The 25,363-nt window shown below is 46.8% G+C and overlaps 1 protein-coding gene across 15 annotated transcripts in view; it reads left to right on the top strand.

Annotated features, from left to right (window-relative positions):
* Nucleotides 1-25,363, top strand: part of EPB41L4B (erythrocyte membrane protein band 4.1 like 4B) — a 130,387-nt gene that overhangs the window by 24,354 nt on the left and 80,670 nt on the right. For 8 of the 15 annotated variants that reach the window (XM_070251269.1, XM_070251267.1, XM_070251273.1 and 5 more), the window contains exons 2-6: nt 11,164-11,268; nt 21,937-21,979; nt 22,798-22,876; nt 24,843-24,887; nt 25,019-25,036. In XM_070251269.1, coding sequence (XP_070107370.1) covers nt 11,164-11,268; nt 21,937-21,979; nt 22,798-22,876; nt 24,843-24,887; nt 25,019-25,036 — 290 coding nt within the window. The remainder of the gene's footprint in view (nt 1-11,163; nt 11,269-21,936; nt 21,980-22,797; nt 22,877-24,842; nt 24,888-25,018; nt 25,037-25,363) is intronic. The other 7 variants (XM_014735949.3, XM_023629855.2, XM_070251275.1 and 4 more) reach the window with 1 other exon arrangement.

The raw sequence follows: 25,363 nt of genomic DNA, 5'->3' as shown, positions 1-25,363 counted from the left end.
TCCTCAGAAACGTTCTCGGGGATAAAATCATTGTTTCCATGCAGTTGAGGTAGAATGTTAACTTCGGTGTCCTAAGCGAAAATAATTTAGCTTTCGTTGCTGCACGTGCTTTCTTTCTTGCTGTGAAAGCGTGCTGTTTGTGTCTGTAAAATTGGGCACAAAGTACAGTGGCGAAGCCCCCTTGTAAGCTGCTCCAAGGGACTGGGATGTTGGGATGAACTTGTGTCTTAAGGTCCATCGATAGGGCCTGAGTTGGATCCACACAGAGGTCTGTGTATGGTTTTTTGTTTTAGTGACATGGAAGAAAATTAGCCGGGAGTCATTTTCCCCTTCTGTATAGAACTGTCACCTGCATGGTGGACATGACGCCTCTTCCCAGCCAGAGGCTTGGATTCTCAGGGCAGGGCTCAGGCCAGACTGCGCCGCCGCCGCCCTCCAACCCCCAATGTCTTTGCGGTTTGTGGGGTTTTCTTTAAGTTTTTGTTATGGAAGTTTTTAAATACACAAAGTAGAGAACAGTGTGATGAAACTCTCATATGCACAACACCCATTTATTATTGTTTTTCTGGAGTATTTTAAAGCAACTTCCAGACAATTTATCACTTAACCTTAACTTGGTATCTCATTTTATATTTATATGTATATATGTATATAAAACGTGTGTGTATCTGCATAATACAATTACCATACTCAACAAAATGAACAATGAGTCTGTAATATCATCTCACACAAGTCCTTGTTCAGTTTTCGCCAGTCATCTCAAAAACCTTTTCACGGTTGGTTTATTTGAATCAGGAGCCAACTACCCCCTCCCTACACATTGCATTTGGTGAATATGTCTCTTCAGTCTACTTTAGTCCGTAACGGTCCCCTCCCACACTTTTCAGTGCAGTTTATTGAGTTCTTTTTTTTTTTTTTTAAGAGTTTATTTTTCCTTCTTCTCCCCAAGGCCCCTCGTACATAGTTGTATATATTTTTAGTTGTGGGTCCTTCTAGTTGTGGCATGTGGGATGCCCTCTCAGCATGGATTGATGAGCAGCACCATGTCCGAGCGCAGGATCCGAACCTGCAAAACCCTGGGCTGCGGACGCGGAGCGTGTGAACTCAACCACTCGGCCACGGGGCCAGCTCCTATTGAGTTCTTAAAATGTAGTTGGTGAATGTAGAGTAAGGCTGCTTCAGACAATCCAACCCTCGATTTTAATGTTTTTCTCCTAAACAGAGTTAGTGGCCTTTGAAGAGTTTTTTAGTTTGTTTATCCTTTTGTGTTTTTTTAAAGAATTCATGTGTTTATTATTCTACTTCCTTGTCTCCAAGGATGTAATACTTAAGTTAGCATCACAGTATGGGAATTTCTTAAGAAACATTTTTCAAACTTATGAAAAACTTTCCTTACTAAGTCTTGTATATACGCACACATATGCCATGCACACATGCTGTGTCTGTGTCCATGTGTGGTTTTCATTCTGGTTATCTGTTGTTGCATAACAAACTCCCCAACGTTTAGTGGCTTAAGACAACAATCGTTTTCCTTAGCTCATGGGTTCCGTTGGCCAAGAATTTGGGTGGGGCTCAGGTAGGAGATTCTTCTGCTCTTCATGGCATTAACCAAGGTCACCCAGGAGTACTCAGTTGGAAGAAGGGCTGGTGTGGAGAGTCCAAGATGACTGCGCTCGCATATCTGGTACCTTAGCGGGGATGGCGGGAAGGCTGGGCTCGGTTGAGACAGATGACTGGAACAGCTGCTCATAGCCTCTGCAGCATGGCAGTCCCAGGGTAGTTGGACTTTTCACATGGCGCCTGGCTCTTCTCCCAGAGCAGGCATCCCAAGGCACCTGTCACCTCACCTTGGGAATCGCAAAACATTACTAACACCGCCTTCTATTTGGTTGAAGCAGTGCCAGCTTCTTCTAGATTCCAGGGGAAGGGACAAAGACCTTGCAGCCGTGTTTGTAAGCACCACAGTTTAAAAGAATAACCTAAAATAACACCTTAGGTACTTGCCACTGGGACCTTTTAAGTCTCTGTGGGCCTGCTTATCTTTTGGTGTAAGGTGGAGGCCGCTGGGATGGGAAGCACAGGCCTTAGAGGTCATTAAAGGCAGTCTCCTGCACCTGTTCCCGTTCACTGGGGATCTGCCTGGATTCACTTGGGCAGAGAGTGCTGCCACATGTCACGTGACTCGCCTTACCTAACGCTAAAGGTGACGTGGAGAGGCTCCCAGTCTGGAACTGTAAGAGGAGTTGGTCCAGTGGACCTTTGTGTTCGGGTGGTTATCTGTTGTTTTGTTAGTGTCCTTGTCAGTAGGGATAGTATATTAAAATGCCCTGATAGTAGTGTCACCAAAAAATTACAGTGTTCAACATGTGCTGTTTCGATGTTTCTTATTGAGAGTGGGAGGCATAATATTTGAAGTGTTGGGTGAAACTAGTTTTCAGGGCAGCCAGGATTAAGGAGCTTTAGGTGTCCAGACTTCACTGAGCATCTTGAGGAATCAACAGGAAACCCTCACTTAATCAACTATTAAACCATTCGTGTTAGATATGCTTGAAGGAGCTATAGGGAGACAGAAATTGAGGTTGCTAGGAGATGTTAGATATTCCACATTGATTAAAAGAAGGTTCATAGGATTGTGGCCAGTGGGGTCATTTAATTCTCATAGCAGCCCTACGAGGCAGGTGCTGTTAAAGGAACAAGTGAGAGCTTTGACTCTCTGCTGAGATGGAAATACAGCTTGGCCTGAAGATGGTTTATCAGCCTGGAATAGAGGCTGATCAATAGTTAATGGATAATGCAACACACGTCTCGGTGTTTTAAATAGATCTCTCCATCACTTGACCCAGTGTGGCTGTGTTCCATGGTGGAACAGTTAAACCTAAAATCTGCCTGCCCAGACCTCACGTGTGCATTGAGAGCCCCATGCCCATGGTTGAAGGAGAACCCTATGGTGGTGGAACTGATCAGCAGACTCGCACACCAAGATGACAGTCACTTTCTTCTGAGATTATCCCTACTTCCTTACTAATCAAGATTAAGGGCAGTTGTTTTTGTTGCTTCCTCTGATTTCCCAGAGATTGTTAACCAGGCAAGTCAGGAAATTAATAACATGTGCTCTGTTTTACCAGAATTGAATTTCCAGGAGCCGCCCAGACTGTTGATGTCCCCTCACTCCAGTGTCTTGGCTTCTGTGTTAGTTTATGAGCAAATAATCTACTTTCCATTCCATTCTGCCACAACTTTCCTGCCCTGCAAACAAAACGGGACTTGCCTCTCCACCCATGAGATCTGTTGGTGTTGGACCACGTGGCCTTGTATCCCAGCTGTAGCCAAGACTGTCCATGAAGTAGGCTCTCAGCATCTGTGTGTTGAAGTGGGCTTAAGAAATATTTCTGGTGTGCAGGACACGTTGCATGTGCTTGGAGCCCAAGTGGCGAATGAGTTGACTAGAGAAGCAATGAGATGAGGTAGAAAGAACTCTGTCCTAAGAATCAATGGAAGACCAGGTCCTGATTCTAGTTCTGCCACTTATAAGTAATATGAACTTGGTCACGTAACAGTAAGGTTCAGTCACCTTCTCTGCAGAATGGGGACACGGAATCTGTCTTCACTGAAGCCCTCTTTGCTGGGAGGTGGGAGTTACGGGCAGCCTGGCCTTGAATCCCGCAGATTATGCCTCTCGTTGCATCAGTACTTTCCAGTTTTGAGACACCAAATTTGGCTGATGGCTGAGATGGTATTTCTGACTCATGATGAAATTTCAAGATAACTTTATTTGGTAATTTCGGATATTTGTGTTTAGGATATCCTAGAGTAAACAGTTTGTTTATGATGACTTAATAGTGATGGCAATGAGGACAGAGACTCCTGGGCCACTTGTGTGTGCATGCGTGTGTGTGTGTGTGTGTGTGTAACAGAGGCTAGTTTCCTACTAAGGCTCATAGAAAACTAGCAAGTTATCAAGTTGTGGGGGGTGGAGGGTAGCAGCTAGTAACTAACCGTGGAATTAGTGCTTCCTAGAAACACTTGAAACAGGCCTTAAGGCAGGTGCCTTCTGGGAACCATGACCAGGAAGCCAACTGATGAGACCAGGCCGAGTCCTGGGAGCCGTGTAAACTGGGGGCATTTAAGGACTTTGGAGGGAAGCAATTGATCTCTAGGGACCAACATGTGTTTACAAAAATCCCCAAACCAGAGTAGCTTCATTTTTTTCTTTAAATAGGGTTACTAGATCATGGACTTCTGTACCTTGATTTTCGTTAGCTTTTCGCAAAAAGCACGGCGGGGGGGTGGTTTCCTAAGGTCATGGTCATATTGCTAGAAAAGAGGTAGGACTGGATTTCTGACTTTTGCCTCTCAGAGTCCCAGCACATGGCCCCACGTGGGACAATTGTGTGCCCTCGTAACCGGACTGAGGCCACCATCAGATGGTTACCATTAGTAGTGTAGAACTAAAGGAAGGCAACCACCCCCACCCCCACTCCACCCGCCTCCGCCTGCTTGTCAAATTTCCCACGTGTTGTCAAACAGAGATCAGGCACTGCTACGTGGGATAACAGCCTGGGACTCATCATGTTCTTAACAGGGCAAATCATGGGCCGATTTAAATTAGACGAAATCTAATTGGAAAAATGCAGAAGCCTGCACTTAGGTTTAGAAACCATCACCACAATTATTTTGGTTATTTTTTAACCCATATATAAACATCCAGAACGTGATAATATTTTGTGTGTATAAGGCATAGCATTTTCATTAGCCGTAAGGAAAGGCTACAGTCTGGGATGGTTTCCAAAGCACTGGTGTTCTAGACTGCATTAGAACACACTGGGATCTGGAAGGGGGGATGGTTAGTACCAGGGTTCTGCACCCAGGTGCCAGCTGGCTATAGAGAATTCCCAGGGGACATGGACCAGGACCTTGTGAAAAGTGGGTCATTTGAAGACTGTTGTGGGAACTGAGAATTCCCCTTAATCCACGTCAGCATTTGATTATTGAGCTTCAGAAAGTCAGATGGTAGAGAAGCAAAGATGAACGGAACGAGGTGCCACCAACAGGCAGTTTAATAATGACAATTGTCACTTGAAAGTGGCCATGGGGATTGACTTGCTGCAGGCGGGGCTAGGCATGGGGATGTAGAAGGAATGCACCCAGGCAACGGAACGACACAGGCAAAGCCATGGGGATGGGACCTGCTGTGTATGTTGAGGTGCCGTCACACTTGGAGAACATGTTCCAGCGTCTGGCTGGAGCCCAGGGTACATGTGGGGCCTGGTGGAGATAAAACGTGTATTGGGTTGGGCAGTATTGGTTGTGCGGAGTCCCTGACACCAGGCTAAGGAGCCTGCACTTCATCCTCTGGTAGAAGTTTTGTGCAGAGAAGTGACTGAGAGGAGGGGTGGGTTGTGTGCAGCCCGTTCTGGCAGACATGGGGAAGACGGGGTTAGGATGGAGACACTAGAGGTAGCGAGACCACTCGGGCTGTTGCTGTGGTCCATACAGGGTGATATGGCCTGAGCCGTGAAGAGAAAAAAGGGAGAGCCTTTCTGAAGATGGGTGCAGAGGATGTGCCCTCTGATGGATGTGGAGCAGGTGGACAGAGGAGAGCCCTGTGCGCCTGCAAGGAGATGGCTCCTGAAATCCTTTCACTGCTCAGAGGCCACGCTTTTCCATTTTAGTTCACAGCGAGGATGTATACACTTGACTGGCACACTCACACACAGCTTATTTTCTCCTTTCAAACCTACCTAGAGTGGCTGGCATCTTATGCTATTGAGACTAATGAGATTTAAATGGATTGGCTTCTGTCTTTGTTCTTCCGGGACCACAGTCAGCCCCCTGCTTTGCACTTGGGTCAGGTTGCACTAAGACTTTGCCGGTTGCATCTTATCTAAGAGGGTCAGGATAGTTCATTTATTTGGGGGGCAGTTAAGACATCAGCTGTCCAGCTGTCTTCCTTGTCAGGATCATGGCTAGGAACCAGTAAGTAAGCAAAATTGGAACCTCTGACTGGCCAGCAAAAGTATCACAATGTCCATACCTTTCCTTCCTGGCTGCCTGCCTGATCCGTTCTTTGGTTGGCAACTCTGTACTCTTATTTTACACACGATTTTCATGAGCTTGGTTATTTCTAGCTATTGTCGGATCAGAAGGAGCTGCTACAGAGAGACATACTGACTCAGAACCACTGCTTGCTGGGCCTGGTGAAAAGTGATGTATTGAGATGGGAGGAAGAAAAATTAGCAGACATGGGTGCAAGAACTCCAGGGTAGAGCTCTCTAGAGCCTGCTGTGTTTGGGGACAGCTCACCATACATGTCTTGAAGTAGATGGAGCATCACTGGATTCTGGTATGTCAATCTGGACTTAGTAAGGTTTTTACATTCAGTACATTCTGCTTAAGAAGGCAGGGAGATGAGTGGGATTGCTGCCTGAGAGTTCAGGTCTCAAGCTGTTTTGGATGGCCTTGCTCCCCAGGAAGGTCTTGTTTGGTGAGGGCTTCCTGTAGCTTCTCTCCTTCTAGACTTTGCGGCCCCAGTCTACCGCAACACCTAGAATAGTGGCTGGCGTTTGATGAGCAATCGGAAAATATTTGTTGCATGAATGAATGGATTCATCACAGAGAGGGAGACCTCGTTAACTATGAGGCAGCAAGGAGTGGCTTCCAGTTTCGCCACAATAACAGCTCTCCTATTGTAACCACTACACAGCACCTCACATAATAGCCACAAAATTGTGTTTAGGTAAATGGCTTTGCAGCACAGTTCCCTAGGTGCTTGTTTATGGAATGCTTAATTTGAAAAGATTTTGATGAGTGTATTCTCATTTCGAGGGCTGCCGCTTGTGAAATATCAGTCTGTTGTTTGTGCTTTAGCATGGCCCATCCAGAAGATCTGTTTCTTGACCCCCCACCTCACACATCCCCCAACCATCCATCCATCCATCCATGCAGCAAACAGACATTTATGGTGCACCTGCTGTGTGCCAGCCGGGACCTGTGCTTTGGAGATGGAGGGCAGGGGAGGTGGTACTCAGATAAACACAGCCGGTCCCTGCCCTCAGGGCGTGCTCAGCCTGAAGTAGAGGAACACAGGCTGCTGTGGTGCCTGTGAGAAGTGTGTATGTAGCAAAGACACTTGCCTGCTTGTGGGAACACAGAGGAGGGGCCACTTAACTGCCAGGGGCGAGAGGAGGTAGAGCTGGGGAGGCTGCCGAAGAAGGGAATCTTTGGGCTAAGCCTGAGATGAGTTGTGGGCTTCGAGGGGCTGCCCGGGGGGATGTCCTGGTTGGCAGTGCAGGTGGGTTAAGTTAGCTGGAGCTTCTCGGTTTTGACAGTGGATGCTGCAGGCTGGGAGGAGTGAGAAATGGTGGGTTCAAGAGCAGTGGCCTTGACCCTCCCATCTTCCTTCTACCTTTAACCACTGGCACCTCTGTTTCAAGGAACTCCTCTCTTCCATACATTCCTTCAGAATTTTACCAGATTCTTTTAGGGCTGGAAAGGGCCATGGGGAGTTCTCTCTTCCAGCAGAAGAGACCAAAGAGCATACTCGTGGGGGACAGAAGGGGGAAGTGTCTACAGGTGGGTAAAAATGGTATTTCCTGTCCACCAGACCCTGCTTCTGCCACCTCCAAGCCCAGCTGAGTAAGTGTCTGCCGATAGGAAGGGACCCGCCACCCCCAGAAAGGTCTTTTTCCAACCTTCACCTTGAGCTCCTTCTAAATTAAGAGCTGTTTTAGAAAGACATCAGCAAAGTAAAATTTGGAATGACCCAGACAGAAACTTGGGCTGAGTGTCCTCATTTTACATGTACGGAATGGTGTTTTTCAGTTCATACTCTGTAAGTTAAAATTACGTACCTGGATAGTAAGCCCTGAACCAGTAGGTGGGGAGCAGGTTAATTTGGGGTCAGTTGAGTTTTGGCAGCCCTGTATATTCGGGGTGCCGTGTCCACTTTGCGGCTACAGGAGAAGTCCAGGATGGCCGTATGGATTTTGGGAAGTCATTATGAATTGCTTGAGGTCACACAGTCAGTGGTACATCTGGGACTAGAGCACAGGTCTCTGGCTTCCTCCAAGCCCAATTCTTTCTGCCACATCCTGCTGCTAAAGCTTTACTCTAACTAGTTCTGTCCCACTAGGAAACCCGCTAATGAAGCGTTGGCACTGTGCTAATAGGTGTTGCATGGGGCCAGTAGCACTGGATAGTCGTAGGAGAAGATCCTTCCAGAGGATAGGTTGCTAAACGAGGAAGAGTGCCAGAATGGTGATTTTGTAAAAATTGTGTTTCCTGTCTAACAACTGCCAAAAGATCAGTGTTGAAGAAAACCATCCATAGCTTCTCCATCCTAACACGGCTATTTTGGTTTTTGCGAATTTCCTGTTTTTTTGTCAAGCCGTCCACGTACAGTGCCTACATATTTTTATGATGTTGGACTCACAGCTTCTTACTCCTTCGTCGTCTGTTTACCTAACATTCTCATAAGAATTTTCCTTATTCTATCTCATCTTCATAATTATCTTTTATAACAGCACAGCAGTGTTCTGGAGTGTTCATGGGCTCCAGTTCTGTGTCTCTGTGGTTCCAGTTTTGATTATTTCTTCTTTTTGCACACATCCCCCCCCCCCCCCCATTTCTCTGGTAAATAATCCTACAGAGAATGTCACTGCATGTCGAGCCTCCTGCTTCTGTGAAATTGTTGCCTTCAGAGAAGTATTTCCGGGGAGGAAAGAGTAAAGGAAAGAAGCTGTCTGTAATCCAGTGATATATTTTGATTTTTGTTTTTACTTTTTGTTGTTATTTTGTGTAACACAAATACAGATGTACAAATAAAACATAGGTACGGTTTAATGAGTTACTAGAAGGTAGACACCCTCGTGCTACCACCCAAGCCAAGAGCTGGAACCCTCCAGCCAGCCGGAAGTCCACCCTGTGTCCACTGCCAGTCAGAGCCCCTCCCACCCCAAGAGCAGCCACTCCCTGACTTTATTGTCATCGCTTCTTTACTCTGTTTTCAAGCTGTTTGTGTGTGAGGAAGATTGTCCCCGAGCTCACACCTGTGCCCATCTTCCTCTATTTTATATGTGGGACGCTGTCACAGCATGGCTTGACAAGTGGTGCCATGTCCGCACCTGAGATCTGAACCCGAGAACCCCAGGCCACCAAAGCAGAACGCACAAACTTAACCATTATGCCACAGGGCTCTCCCCTCTCTGTTTTCAAGTTTTATCACCCAGCTGTGCATTCCTAGACATTGCAGTTTAGTTTTGCCTTTTTAAAAAAAAAAAAAAGCCTTCTAAATCTATTTTAATCTGGAGGTGTCCTCTCCCTCTCTTCTCTTCCCTATATTCTGTTTGTTGAAGAAACTAGGTCGTTTGTCCTGAGGAGTTTCTGGAGTTTCCCACTGGCTTGATCTTGTAGACGGCTGTCCCGTGTAGTTGAGAACATTCCTCTGCATTTCCTGCAGTTGGATGTGTGGTTGAATCCGTCCCAGGCTTGACTTTTTTCCTGTAGAGAGAGAGGCACGGGGAGCAAGATCATGTCTTGGGTGGTGGGGTGTGTCTTAATCAGAGGTACATAATGGCTAGTTGTCTCCTGTTGTGATGTTAGTAGCCACTGGTGCCCAGTGCTTCCAGCCTGCCATTCATTAGAAGTTGCCAAATTGTTGCTATTGCAATTCTGTTATTCCCTCTTCTTTTATTTGTTGGGATACTACCGTAAAGGAAAACAGTGGCCAGCTGCTATTTTTAATAGCTTTATTGAGATTCATATATCATACAATTCACCTATCTGAAGTGTACAATTCAGTGGCTTTTAGTATATTCATAGAGCTGTGCATCTATTGCTCCCCTGAGCTGTCACCCCATAAACTGCAGTCCTAAGCAACCGCTAATCTAATTTCTGTCTCTAGATTTATCTGTTCTGAACACTTCATATAATATGTGGTCCTTTGTAACTGGCTTCTTGTACTTGGTATAAGTTTTCAAGGTCCGTCCATGTTGTAGCATGGATCAGAACTTCCTTTTTATGACCAAATAATATTCTGTTGTATGGATAAGACCTCATTTTGTTTATCTGTTCATCAGCTGATAAGCAGTTGAGTTGCTTCCATTTTTTGGCTATTAATGATTAATGCTGCTATGAACATTTGTGTGCGAGTTTCTGTATGAACATAATGTTTTTACTTCTCTTGGCTATATACCTAGGAGTGGAATTACTGGCTCAGATGGTACCTCTATGTTTAACTGTTTGAGAAACTGCCAGGCTGTTTCCCAAAGTGGCTGCACAGTTTTACATTCCCATCAGCACTATATGAAGGTTCCAATTTCGCCAGCATTTCTTATTATCTGTCGTTTTTATTATAGCCATTCTAGCGGGTGCGAAGTGCTATCTGATTGTAGTTTTGATTTGCATTTGATAACTGATGATGTTGGGCATCTTTTCATGTGCTTTTTGGGCGTGCATATATCTTTGGAGAACTAGCTATATATATATATATCCTTTGCCCATTTTTCAATTGAATATTTGTCTTTTTATTATTGAGTTGTAGTAGTTTTTATATATTCTAGATAGAGGTCCCTTATCAGTGCATGATTTGCAAAAATTTTCTCCCATTCTGGGTTATCTTTGTATTTTCTCGATGTCTTGGTGTCCTGTGAAGCACAAAAATTTTACATTTTGATGATGTCCAGTTTATTTTTTTTGTTACTTGTGCTTTTGGTGTCATATCTAAGAAACCATGGCCTAATCCAGCATCATGAATATTCGTGCGTACATTTTATTCTGAGAGTTTTATAGTTTTAGCTCTTAGATTTCGGTCTTTGGTCCATTTTGAGTTAATTTTTGTATATGCTGTCATCTACTCTTTGGTTACCCAGTGCTACAGCTAAAGGCAGGATCAATGCTTGATTTTTTTCCCTTTATTTACCAGTTTTTGTAGTAACATGTTGGTTCCCTAATCATCCTGTGAAGTTGTTGTTTGGTGGTTTTTTTGTCATTATGAGTTTGTATTATATACAATAATTTTAAATAATTTTTAAAAATTTGTGTACTGTGACACATATGTGTGTGCAATCTAAAGAGGAAAGTGATTTTATTGAGGTTTAAAAAATTTCTTTTGTTTCTTACCCAGTTGTCACGTCCTAAATTTTTGTCTACCCCATTGTCTTCCAGAAACATGCCAAAGGCCAGGATTTGTTTGATCAGATCGTGTACCACTTGGACCTCGTGGAAACAGATTACTTTGGCCTCCAGTTCCTCGACTCTGCGCAGGTCGCAGTATGTATTCCTTGATACATTTCAGGACACATTGGCCTTTCATGCTAATCTCAGATCCTCACTTGCTAGCAATTAGTGGAGAAAGATGGGAGTGAAACTGTGATGTTATTGCAGTAATGAGCATTGGGATGGTGGTGCTGGTGCCCGTGTGAAATGCATCTAAGATGCCCCACCTGGGGCTGGCCAATGAGCGAGAGAGGAGGGAGAAGGAAGCGTTCCTGTTGCGCACAGGGATAGATTAGGGAAACATTTCCGAGCACGAGGATGCAATATGGGCACATTTCTAGACTAAGTAGAAAGAAGAAGAAATAGCCTTATAGACATCCTTCTAAAGGTCCTGCTTTTATTTTTAGCCGGCAGAAGAGGCTGCACCACCGTTGTCTTGTGGACTCTTGCTGGGTGTAGAGAGCCGATGCTGTGAACAGGCTGAATCCTAGCCAGGCTTAGGGGGTGCGGGGGGCAGTCAGAGCAGGTCTTGGCATTGCTCGAGAACCATCTTGCAGGCTCCAGGGGGTTGTGTTCGGTCAGCAAAGACTTCCCTTGCTCTGCCCGAGACAGAACTGTTCACCGTGGAGGTGCTGGAGTGAGTGAACTCGACGCAGCTCAGAGCCACTCTTTTAAAAAGTAGGATTGACTTCAGGGTCTCCCTCTTCAATAAAGTCTAGCTTTGGGTTTCTTTTTTTTTTTTTTAGGAAGATTAGCCCTGCGCTAACTACTGCCAGTCCTCCTCTTTTTGCTGAGGAAGCCTGGCCCCGAGCTAACATCCGTGCCCATCTTCCTCTACTTCATATGTGGGATGCGTGCCACAGCATGGCATGCCAAGAGGTGCCATGTCCGCACCCGGGATCAGAACTGGCGAGCCTTGGGCCGCGGAGAAGTGGAACGTGCAAACTTAACCATTGTGCCACCGGGCCAGCCCCTAGCTTTGGGTTTCAAAGATAATTTATTCAGCAATCTAAAAACACTTATTGAGTGCCTATTATGGACTGGGCCCCACTCTAAGCACTGTGGATAGCACAGTGAACACATGTAATGACAGGCGGTAATAAGTGTTAAGAAAAATAAAGCAGAGTAAGGAGATAGACAGAGTAAGGGGTGATACTGCTTAGACAGTGTGTGAAAGGGTGGGTTTCCTGACAGATGTTTGGGCTAGAGACCTGGAGCTCCTCATATATGGCTCAGACTTTCTGCCTGAAAGACAGTTTTAGATACTTCCTGGGGGCCACACGTGAATGTTATAAGGCGAAGATGCTCAACATCGGTGCCTGGAAATTGAGTCTGCCTGAGAACGTTAGTGTGTTGCTGAGTCAGTAGATGATGCAGTGGAATCGGGACTTAAATGCATCCTGGCTACAGTGCCTCCTCGGTGGGCAGTCCCCTCTGCTCCCCCAAACGTCCCCTCTACATGGCCAACATCCTCTGCACCTCGGGACTTCCTGTCTGCCCTTACCCTCTCCCCTCTGGCTGTTACTGTGAATGCCCCAGCTGCCTCCTTAAGTTCATGGTCCTGATTCCTTCTCTATTTCCCCGCTGGGGACTCTCACTCAGGCCTACCGGGGCGCCGTGGAGGGGCAGGCCAGCTTTTCTCCTTCCACCTCGCTGTCCAGTTCTGCTTTCTTTGAGGTTAGGCCATCCAGCGCCCCTGTCCTCTGACCCCAGCACTGTCCTTGTCATCCCCCAAGGCCGCTGATGTCTTAGTTTTTCTCTTCCACTGGGCAGCCTCAGAATTAAAGTTGCAGAATTAAAGTTCTAAACATTCAGACACCGTTTCCTCTCATTGAAGTTTCATTTGAGCAAACCTCTCACAGATTCACTTTGGGATCCTGTCACCACTCCAAGATCCAGAATTCTGTCATTCCCCATTCCATGATAACTTCTCTTGATCTCGTCTTTCCAGTCTCTTTACCTCTGGCCTTGGCCCTCTCCCAGCCTCCTCCTGCCCTTGCCTTTTCTCAGCCTGGCAAAGCCTCAGCCGTCTCACCTGTGTCCTCACTTGCCCTTTGATTCTCCTGCCCCCGTGACTGTCCCCTGGCCTCCCCTTGACACACAGGCCCATCTGTTTCCTCTGCTGCCTCTCCTGGGCTGCCAGGCATTGCTGGAGAATCACGGGCTGTGCCTTCTGGCACCAGCGCAGATTGCAGATCACAGGTTCAGCCAAGTCCCAGACCCTGAGCTGCTCTTGGGGCCTTGTTCGTCCCTAATGGACCCTTAAGTGCCCCATGGCTTGGCCTTCTGAATCTGGACCACCCAGATCCCCACAAAGACTCTGTTCTCACAGTCAGCCTCTCTTCCTGCTGGGAAGGCCAAGGTCATGCAGCTAAACCTCCTTGAGTTGTCTTCTCCGGCACCTCGAAGTTTCTTTTTCTCTCTGTCCACCCCCTTTACTGTTTGTCTCAGGGAGTCTACCTATTTCTCCAGCTTTACTCCCTGCACCTGCATCACAGTTCCATTTCCAGGTGCCTCCTGAGTGCCAAATTTAGAGTTCTCTCCATCCCCGGCATCTGACACTTGTTGGCCCTCCTCTTCCTGGAAACTCTTCTCTGTTCCACCTTCCCCTGTGTGACTTACTGCATGTGATAGTTTTGGCTTCAGAACGTCTGCGGCCCTGGACTAGGAGGTGATCTGGACCTTGTTCCTGGCTCCGCCCCTTACTCATTTGGTGGGTCTTAGAGAAGCCAGCTTTTCTTCCTTGGCCTTAGGTTCCTCATCTGTAAAATGGGGTTCTTGGACCCATTCCCCACCAGTTCTGCTACTTCTAATGTTCAGTGATTCTAAGACTAAAGGGGAGGGAGGTGTGTCTGCTCTACACATCTTTTCTAGTCAGAAGGGGGAAGATATCTGTCATTTCTGCTATTAGAGCCAGGCACTTGTTGCCCTGTGGCCTGTCCTCATCCCCAGGTGACCTCTCTCCATCCACTCGGATTCCCAGGAAGCCAAGGATGTGACTCCATTACCAGAGACTTTGCTGTGACCCTCTGCTCCTTGGCTGCTGGCTTTCCCATCCGCTGGGGCCTGGGCACTGTGTGGCAGGAGGGCCATTCACGGTGGGAGCCAGGCGTCCTTCCCGGGCCAAACGCCTGCAGACACTCCGACTCTGCGGCCTCGAAAGCCTTTCCAGCATCCCGCTCTGTGAGCTGCTTTCCTTCCCCACAGAAGCAGGTGCAGGGTCCTGTCTGCCGGCTGAGGATCCAGGCGGTGTGCGACAGGGGCAGCTCCAGGGACCCTTCTCATCAGTCTGATTTCTAAGCTGGGCTCTTTGCAGGCCGGGTTCTGGTGAATCCTGCACTTATCTCTGTGTCTTGGCTTGTGCTGGTTCCCCTCCTGGAACGCCCTTTCTCTCCCCTTTTAAACTTCTGGCCATCGTTCATGACAGCCCTTCATGCAGCGTGTCCTGGCTCCCAGAGTACTTTCCTCATCTGTGTCAGCGTCTGAGCTGATCTCGCCTGCTGCGGCAGCTTGTTCATTTGGCCTTGGGTCATTATTTGTGTGTATAAAGAAACCTTTCTGGTTGGATCTGAAGACTTAGGACTTCTTCTTCTTAACTTGGTGACAAGGCACACAGCTGAGAATCTCAGTCTTTAGTCCCAGAAGGGACCTTAGGAGCCACTTGCCAGATGTTTCCATCTTCTAGTTGATGAAACCAAAGCCTTAGACCTTGAGAGGTCACCGAGGAGCACAGCTCAGACTCAGCCGTGTTTCCGACTGCAGGCGTAAGTGCTTTTCTCAGGCCCCAGTTTTCCCAGCTGCACAGTGGAGGTGGTGACATCTCTTCCACAGGGAAATTGAGGTGCTCAGTGAGTTAATGGAGGAGAAAGGGTTTTGTGATCCGAGACGTGGGTGTGGGTCTCCTCTTCCTGGCTGGGCAGTCTGAGGGGCAGCAGAAATCTTCACAGCCCCCAGAGGTGACATGCTGAGGTTAGCTGGAACCTGCAAGGCCGCCTTGCCTGTGGGAGAAACCTTAGCAGTTTAGACAAGAGCCCTTGGGAGGATTTGCTGAGGTGGCTTCTGGGGCGTCACTGATATTTGGAGGGCCTGGGATGGTGTGGCTGGTGGCAGGTGATTGGGTGTTGTGGGAGGTGTGTTTCTGGGGAAAGTGGGGTTACAGATGGAGACCCTGGAGTCGGGGGGACTGTCCACTTGGCCTTTGGCTTATTGCTCCATAATTGAGACTCCTGCAAGGATTGACGCCCCCACTCAGCCCCTGACATGCAAATCAGAGGGCTGGCAGCGGCAGGGCTCTTGGCACGCCCTCTGCATACCCAGCTTATATCTCCAGCTCCCTGCAGAGAGCCAGGCCTGGTTTCCATAGTGCCCTGCCCAGCCCTGAAGCAAGGTCAAAGTCTGTTGGCATCACCTATTTTTAGCAGCTGGGCCTGGGGCCTCCTCTTTCCCGTTTCCATATCAAAGCCGGAAGGCCACCCAGGAACCTCTCTGTAGATCTCACTTTCCGCACAGCTCCAAGCAGGGGCAGGGGTTCTGTTTTTACATATCAAAGCTTCCTTCTGAGAGTTGGGGGCTCTGGTCTGCACACACCCAGCTCTCTCACAGCCTGGTCAGATAGCTGCTGTTTACCGAGTTCCCGCTCTGATTTGCTCTGAGCCAGGCATCAAACTGCAGGGTTTGCATAACTCTTGTTTGACATTCGTCACTGATCTGTAAAGCTGACCAGGGAGCAGAGCCATTTTACAGATGACCAAGCTGAGGCTCAGAGATGTTAGGAACCTGGTAAAGGTTAAAGTAAGGACAGAGCCAGGATTCAGAACCTGGTCTCATTCCAAAGTCCAGCACTTTCCACTGGGCTATCCTGGTTCCATTACACACGGTAGTGTGAGACACACACACACACACACACAAAGAGAAAGAGAACATTCAGTCAGTAGCCATTCAGCAAACTTGGACTTCGAGCTTACTGAGTGCCGAGCTGTGTGGTGCGGAAGTGAGCTGGCCCCTTTCCCTGCCTGCCACATTCTGGCGAGGGACACAGACAAGTGGTCCTTGGAACAGAGAAGGTCGAGCCCTCCGCTGCATGAGTCTGGAGGAGGACTGCCTGACTGTCATCGATGAGGTGAACAGGGTAGCAGAGGGAAGAGTGAACATGCAGTGGACACAGAGGGTGAGAGGGCTTTGCCAGGCGGAGGAGCGGCAGGGGTGATAACAGCCCGACCACGCAGGAGCCTCCCTCCCCGTGTCTGGGAGACGTGCTCTAGCGAGTAGGTGTGGCCCTCGGAAGTCCACTCCTAACCCCCTCCCATCATGAAGAGGGAGCATTTTATGGCGATGTGTTTTGCAGCAAGGAATCCGGAAAAGGTGGTTCTGGGCTTTATCTCAAGACTTGTTTCTCCTCTGGTCCTTGCAGCATAGAATCAGGTAGATGGGTAATAAGAGGCGCAGGGCTGCGAGCTGAGGTTGACAGAGATGTGGTGACTGCTGGAGGACTCAGTGGACACTAAGGGGACTCTTGTGACTTCACTCTGATGCTTACCTGGAATGTCATCACATTGGTCACTGTGTGGACGCTCCTGAGCATTCCTCCCATTTCACATGTACCTGGAGGGGAAGTGGGAGAGTATAAACACTGAGAGAGGGAGATGTCACACTAAGAACAAGATTTAAAAACCCTTCCTTCCATTTGAAGGTTCATTACCATTTCCACGGACAGTCAGTCGGTTCTTCAGACAGTGTGTTAGGGGATAGCTCAGTGCACGCGGGAGGAAGCTGAGGCTCACAGGGGCCTTGCTCACGGCCGCACACCAGGTGAGCGGCAGAGCTGGGACTTGAACTCGGATCTCCTGCCTCCTTCCATTTCAGTTCAGAGAAGTGTGAAATGGCTCAAGAAGTCCCACAGGCCTCCCAGCAGCCTGTTCTGAATGCCGGGGGGTGGGCAGTGGGTTCCTGCTATGTGCAGATATTGGTGCGGAGTGGGGAGCTAGTAATAAACGGGTCCCTGCAGTTGATTTAGACGAATCCCTGAGGAGCTCTGGAGTAGCTGGTGTAAATGGGTCTATGGGGCTTCGTTCTAAATGAGAAGGAGGGGAGCTCCCTCCCATAGGCGGGGAAGGCCCCCCCCCCACTAGTGTGTGATGTGAAGACTCGGAGCTCTCGACCCCACACCAGCCTGAGTTAGGATCCTGACTCCTCCTTGTTAGGGCCCCCTGAGGCCTGGGAAGGTGGTGGATGTGACACAGTCCAATGTGTGTTTTTTCCAATACCTCCAGACACTATCTACCCGGAGATAGCTTCAGATGCCGGAGCTGGAAGGCTCAGTCCCACAGGACTGTCCCCGCCCACTACACACACACACACACTCACACACTCACACTCTCACACTCTAGATGCCAATCTCAAGTCCAGGTTGTCACTTATGCTTCTGACTGTCTGACTCTGCCCTGTTCCCACGACCCCCTCTTTGGGTTTGATTAATTTGCTAGAACAGATCGCAGAACTCAGAGAAGCATTTTGCTCACTAGATTACCAGTTCATTCTAGAAGGATCTAAGTCAGGAACAGTCAGATGGAAGGGATGCATAGGGCAGGGTGTGTGTGGGGGGTGCAGAGCTTCCATGTCCTCTCCAGGTGCGCCACTCTCCCCGTATCGCCACACGTCCGCCAACCCGGAAGCTCTCCGAACCTTGTCCTTTTGAGTTTCTATGGAGGCTTCGTTATACAGGCACAATTGACTAAATCATTGGCCATTGGTGATTGATTCAACCTGCAGCCCCTCTCCTTCCCAGAGGTCGGGGCGTAGGACTGAAAGAACCACATGACTGGTTCTGCTGGCAATCAGCCCCCATGCTTAGGTGCTTTCCAAAAGTCACCTCATTAACATAAACTCAAGTGTGGTCGAAAGGGGTTTGTTATGAACATCAAGACACCTTTACTGCTCTTATCGCTCAGGAAATTCCAAGGGTTTGGGGAGCTCTGTGCCAGAAACGGGGATAAAGACCAAATATATGTTTCGTACTATAAATCACACACAGTAAGCTCCAAAAGTATTCATTCCCTTCCTTCTCTTTTCATCCTTTGGATACACTTCTCTCTCAGATTCATTTCAGCTCTAATTTAAACCCAAACTAGATGCTCTTTACAAGCCAAGAAAGTCTGTGGGTTCTGGAAAGCCAGTCGTGAGTTCCATCACTGAGACTTGAGCGAGTTTTTTGACCCTTTAAACCTTCTCCTGGCCGCTGTGATTCACGTGTTTCTGTGTAGATTTGAGACAGTTGAATTCTACGACCAGCCTTATGTGTGTCATAGTTCCAGAACTGATGTAGAATTAAAACAGACAGGCTTTGCCAGCTCATCCACATCTTGATTTATGGAAAGGGTTTTGCCAGGTGGACTTGGAGGAGAAATTCAGATCAGAAACCATCTTTCTGACACCTGTTACGGTGTTTGAGTTACATGTCTTACCCTTTGAACTCGGAAATGCACCTGTTTCCAGTGATCGTTTAATGGTCTGTTAAGAGGGCTGGAGCCCTTGGCCTTGGCCTTGCCTGACAGGCACCCTGGCTATATTTAGCCAGGACGCAGGTGAGCATCAGTCGGGTCCTGCTGCTGCTGAATACAGGCCTCTAAGCCGAGCGTAGGATATGATGTACTAAATGTCACGTTGGGCCTTAGCGCCCAGGTCTTCAAGTTCACAGGGTGGTCTTATGGGATAAAATACGAGCGATCAGAGTCTGGTCAGCTCCTGCAGTAGGAAGAAAGGTCATTTTGAACTGACTGGATACAATGTAGGTTTTATCATCTCTTGTTTTAGGATTGTGACTGAGTTTCTTATTGCCTCTGATGCAGGCACGCAAACCTGATCTAAACCCCACAGGGTCAAGGAGCTTCTCAAATAGAGCCATTTCTGATTCCTTTGCCCGCTGATCGAGCCCCAGCCTTTTCACAGGCCTCCATCCTGGCAGGTCCTGCTCTGGGCAGGGTCCACGGCTGGTGGCTAGGCGGGCAGGATGGAGGCCAACCCACATGGATAAGAGCTCCTTTAGCAGTGTGGCCAGAGGGAAAAGCAGTCTGCTGTCCAGTAGGAGCATCTAGCCATGATCTATCTGTGACCAGGCGTAGATATTTGGCCAATAAACCCCAAAATTGCTTGAGATTTTATAGAGCTCATACAGCTGTTTTCAGAAGGAGTTCTGGATGTTTCAGGATCCCCAAGATCATTAAGACATATTCCTGGGTAGGAGAGGATGCAGAAAACTTCAGCACTAAATATTTAATGGGCACACTGGGGGCCTTTAAAAAACACTAATGCTCTGAGCTTCTGTTTGATGGATCTTGGCTGGGACCTTGTGTTCCTGATTGTGATGTGTGTGCGACCAGGGCTGGAAACCACAGCTAAGGAAACAACGCAGATTGGACTTGGGTCAAGATGAGAGTTTGACAGTAGAGGGAGAGGAATGGTGAGTGGAAACCTGTTCTATTCAGAGTATGATAGGGAGACTTCAGAAAGGAAGGAAATGGGACAAGCTCCTTTGAGCTTCGAGCCTCTGGGACTAGCAAGATTAGAAGGCTGGTTGCAGGGAGAGCTTCTTTGCTCGGTGATGGTGAATTCATGTGAAAGTGAGAAGAACAGGTTTAGTCACAGCCATTGGCGTGATAATCTGACTTTGGCAGGAAAGTAAATATTATGCTTTTATCAAGTCCGTATTTGTCCTCCTCCCAGGGGGTAGCTTGGTAGAGGGCAGTAGTGAGACCTAATTCTGATGAGGCAAATTGATCCTCCAAAACTGCCCAATCAGGGGCCCGCCCGGTGGTGGAGTGATTAAGTTTGCACACTCTGCTTTGGGGGCCCAGGGTTCACAGGTTTGGATCCCAGGCACAGACCTACATACGCTTCGTCAAGCCATGCTGTGGCTGCGTCCCACATAAATAGAGGAGGAATGGCACAGACCTTAGCTCAGGGCCAATCTTCCTCACCAACAAACAAACAAACAACTGCCCAGTTGGCAATTGATGAATGAACATTGAAAGTGACAACTCACTCCCATGAAAATAATACTCTCATTAAAAGTAAAAGGTTTGGCAGAGAAGTGAAAAGGAAAAAAGTAGACAGCATTCACAGGCCCACATTCAAAAATAACTGCTATAAATCCTTCTGGACATATCTTGATAGAAAATAATAATTTTATATAAGTGGGATGCTACCTGGTTTTTTTTCATCTAACATTGTGCTTCGGACCTCTTGCCACATCAACAAATACAGGCCTACATCAGTTTTAAAGGCTGAATAGTATTTCATTATACGGATGAGCCATTTTTTTAATTCGTCTTTGTTGATGGACATTTAGGTCATTTCCACTTCAAAGCTATTCACAATGCAATGAAAGCACCCTGGACATGTGCCCTAGAGATACGCTTCCGACCGGTGATCGGCTGCTTTTATCCTGCGGTTGCTTCTCGGGGAGCGGAGATGACAAAAGCCCATGTTCCCCCTTGCACTCCTCACAGCTTATTGTATTATAATTCATCTGTTATTTGCTTTTGTGTTTCCTTATCCCCCTCCTCCCGCCTGGTCATAATAGGCTCTTTGCTGAGGGGTAGAATGCACTGTGCTAATTGAGCCCCGCCCTTTCTCATTATTAGAATGTGCAGAGTTTGGATCCTTCTGAAAGGATATTGACAGTCAGCAGAATGGCCTCTGATTCTGAACAGCTAGTGAGATACAACCCTCTGGCTCTGTTATTCCCACTCTTCTTCTAACAGTGAAGTCCAACTTGTATCGAGTTTACGTAAAGTGATGGGAGAAGTCCTTCTTTGCCTTGTTTAGAAAAATATGTATTTAACATTTATTTATTTTGCACAAATCTAATGAGGGCTTGCTGGGTGCCACGCTCTGTGCTCAGCACAGGAACCACAGAAATGACTAAGAGCCAGGTCTCTGCCCTCCCAGGGCCTGTGTTCACACAGAGTGGCGCACAGCGTACTGTTCTAGATGTCGTTTTCCAGGGAAGTTAAGCTGCTGAGGCTCGTCAGGATTGTAGAGTCAACAGATTTGACATTATAGGGGAACTTTTAGATGAAGAAAATGGTTTTGTAATTTCCTTGGATGGATAAGACTGAAGTGGTTCTTCTGGTGAAAACTGGAGAGAGTTGACGTGCCCTCACTGACGAGAGCACAACTTTCTCAGACAGATCCCTGCCCGTCTTTCCATCTTCCACGTGGGCCATTTTCCTGGCAAAAGAATAAAAGGGTTGTGAGTTTGGGTTTTATAATTTTAGAGTTTCCGGAGACAAAACTACACGACCCATAGATGATCAGGTTCCCAGCAGAGCGGCCTGACGTCTTGACTAGAGTAATGGAGGCTTGGAACCATTGGAGAAGATCAATTGCAACTTGAGAAACTCAGAAGGAAAAGGCAGTGGTGGCACTACCGATGAGAAGGGACTTTACAGATCACTTAGTTAAAAGGTTTTAGGTTCTTTCAGGCACGTCTTCAGCTTATGGGAGCTGTGCGCCCTCTCCCCAGAAAAAATGCACTTATGTGCATAAGCACCGATTTTTTAATACCATCTCAAGCAGTTTGCAGATCCCCAGCCTAAGAACTGGTGATCTGGTCCAACCCCTGGTTGTTGATAGAATTACTACCGTTTGTCGAGGAGAGTAGCTATAAGGGCTGTATAATCTTGCTGCTGAACTATTGCTAAAGAAACCTTTTCTCTCTTTCAGCACTGGCTGGATCATTCTAAACCCATAAAAAAGCAGATGAAAAGTAAGTAAGCACATTGTAGCCCACTCGCTTATCCCTTTGATCCGAGAGTAAACTCCTTTGCCGATGTTTTGAGGTGTTAATGTTTTCATTAGAACTAGGGAGCATTTTAAAATAGATTCAGTCAATTTTAAGTGGATGATTTTTAATTTCTGAAGGCTGGCCAAATGCCACGCTTCAAAATTTGAGTAAGAGTTTTTAGTAGATATTAAAAAACAGACTATGTTCTCTTTTAAAATCGGACACCCCTGCCAGTGAGAAATGATTAATATAATATTCAGAAACACGACTCTACACCCATTACTTCACTTTCTAATGAATTCTGAAGTTGACTCAGAGAATGGGAGAGTGGGAGGGATCTGTGACGTCTGGTCCAGCTCTCTGATTTTACAGGTGTGGTAACCACGTTTCTTCGATGTTGTTTATGCGTGGGTAATTTTTAAAAATTTAAGACTTTAAGGGTTTTAGATTATGTGTTGCTTTCCCTTAGCCCACTTGATATTTTGTTAAAAGTATCAGTTTGGAGTATCTTGGTGATCCTGGGTGAAAATAAAATGTCCAGCCCTTAGGAATTCATCTGGGTTGTTAGAGTTTTCATCCAGAATGAAGTTATTGGCTAAACCATCTTTGTCCACACTAAAGTCCATTTTAGTTTTCCAAACCAGGATTGAAAAGAACTCACTAGCTCTGTGCCCCCTGGTGTGCCCTCCCAGTGTAGTGCTGTGTGTGTTAACAGATTTACTGTGTTTTTCCTTTCATCCGTTCTGCGATCTTCAAAATTGGGGAAAAACATGTTCAACCTTCCATCTCCAAATGTTTAGTCGGACCTGCTTATGCTTTGCACTTTCGAGTTAAATATTATTCTTCAGAACCGAACAACCTTCGTGAAGAGTTTACAAGGTAGGACAAAACGCAGAATAAGGTCCCCCCGCGGCACTTGCCTTCCTTACAATTTCTGGGTCTTCTAAATGGTGGGTTTGCCTCTCCTTCCATCTGCTGTCTTCATATTTCTGAGCAAGTGTTATTAGCGCTTTGCCTGTGCTTATCTTTGTATTCTGTTGAAAATGCACACTTTGCTTAATTTGACCTTTTTCTTAGTGAATTGAAATTAAAACATCTATTTTCTTGTCACGTTTCTGTTTTGTCGGACCTTGGGTAAATTACGTTGTTCGGTGGCACTTTATTTTTGTCTCAGCTACAAAAAGGGAAGGCAGGTATTGGAAGAGCATTTCTCAGTCCAAAATTGCCATCTCAGTTTTTTAAGGGACTGCAGAACGCTCCCTTGCTTGTTACAGTATCAAAGTTGTTAGAATGCTTTCCTGTTACCTTTCAGCCTCCCTGAATTTCTTTTGTGGTGGGCCTGCCCATGTCTATTTCTTCGTCTTCGGAAACAGTGTAGACGCAAAAGAGAATTAGATAGCATTTTAAGTATGAAGTTTTCTCTCCAGCCACCTTTCAGTCAGTGAGATTCTCTTCCCAGCCTTATGCTGCTTGGCGTGTGATACCCCTAGAACCTCCTTGTCATTGTCTGTGTGATGGACAATAGCGGTGACGTAAGCTGCTGGTGGTTCATCCATGGTGGTGGCCACTACCTTGGAGATGACTGTCTAGGAAACACTTTAAAGATTGACTGCTTATCACCATTCTCCCCCTGGAGAGGCCTCCTGGACTTCTGTAGTTAGATTTTCCTATAAGAACTAGAAATTCTGGCCATGTCAGCACTGTGTGTCCTCCTTGTTGTGAATAACAAGATGTTATTCTGAATTTCAGAAATGAAGTTCAATGGTGGTTAAGCACCTGTTGGGAAGCAGGAACATTCTGGAATGTACTAGAACCTTCAGCTTCCTTTCCTCCCCGCCCCCCGCCATGATTTCTGGGTCACCTGCATTTTCCTATATCCATTCCACAGAGAGTGACCCTGCCTTGTTTTCAAAGTTTAAATAAGGGAAATTATTCTAGTGTTCCTCTTTGGAATCCTTTAGGAAACATGCTGCTTCTAGCTGTCATCAAAGCCAGGGATTCTTAACCAAGGTTGTGTGAATCAGAAACACCTGGGAAGCTTTTGAACAAATCAGATTCCTGGGGACCACTCTTGCGTGTAAGATTCTGATTCCGTGGGTATGGAGTGGAGCGTGGGCCACTTTGGTTTTTACAAAGCATGATGAGTGCTTCTGATGCCCACAGCCTCCTGGTAAAAAAAGCCAGTTATCTAAGCCAAGACACTTAATTTTTTTTTACCTAATTGAACTCCACTTGTGTTATTTGCTGCCTTCCTCCCCATTTTTCGTTTCCCCTGTAACTGTCCAATTCCAGGATTTTTGTTTCATGTGTGTCTGTGTGCGCATGTGCGTGAGTTTTGTTTTTTTAAAAGACGGAGTCTGCAGTTAAACTGCATCAGAAAAAAAGCCTCATGCAGTTAACTACAATCAGCTGTCAACTTTTTGATACGATCAGCTGCACCCTTTCTGAATCCCCTGGTGGGGCTGGCTGAAGGCCACATCCGCTGGCTCCACCCTGCCCGTGTGAATGGACAGGTCGCATGCCTGCGTGGGAGCTCGGTGTGATGCTGCGTTTGGCTCCTCTGGAGCGGGGGTGCGTTGTGGAGGCTGTTGTTGGACCGTGCGGTGTTTCATGTTCCATCCTCCAAGTATCTTGCGAATTCCGGACATGCACTCACCTTCCCAGCCAGGTTCTGGGATGCGTTCCTGGAGGAGATGCTTCCACCAAAGTTCTCATTTGATTTGGACTCCTTTTTACAATGCAGGATTCCGGGCTGCATGCGGGGTGGGGTTCCCGGTGGGAAGTTGGGGCTCGGAGGCGGCTGGGAAAGAGTTACCCTCTGTTGACTTTTGTATATGTTTGTCAGGTACCTGTTTGTTTTACAACTCAGGCATGACATTCTTTCAGGAAAGTAAGTATGTTTTTGTTCTAACTCTTAACCCAGGATAGATCATAGTATATTTCTAAATAATTCACTGCTGTTTTTTGTTTTTTTTTTTTTTAACTCTTTTACCCTTGTTCCCTTTTCAAAATTCAAAAAAGTACACCAGGCATTGTAAAGTGAGTCTAATACTTGTATCACTGTCATCATCATCTTCTTTTAAATGATTACTATATGGCTTGAAGCATTTCCAAGAGCATTTAATATCTTAAGTGATGTGTATTTGGGAATAATTCTCTCCCTGATCACATCCCTGCCCCATTCATAATGGCTTTTGTCGTATTTGCAAGCAAGATACGTTATTAGTATGTATACACTTACAAGTATTTGAACAGCCGAAAAATCTCATCCATCCCCACCTGCATTTAAGTAATGTAAAGAGGTTATATTCCGATTCTGACGGAAAGAGGTTTAGATGTCTCATCTCATTGCCTTGTCCCCTCTTA

The sequence above is a fragment of the Equus caballus genome, chromosome 25 (genome assembly GCF_041296265.1).
Source record: "Equus caballus isolate H_3958 breed thoroughbred chromosome 25, TB-T2T, whole genome shotgun sequence".
Lineage (NCBI taxonomy): Eukaryota > Metazoa > Chordata > Mammalia > Perissodactyla > Equidae > Equus > Equus caballus.
Note: the sequence above shows the minus strand (reverse complement) of the source record. Positions and strands in the feature narration are given on the sequence as shown.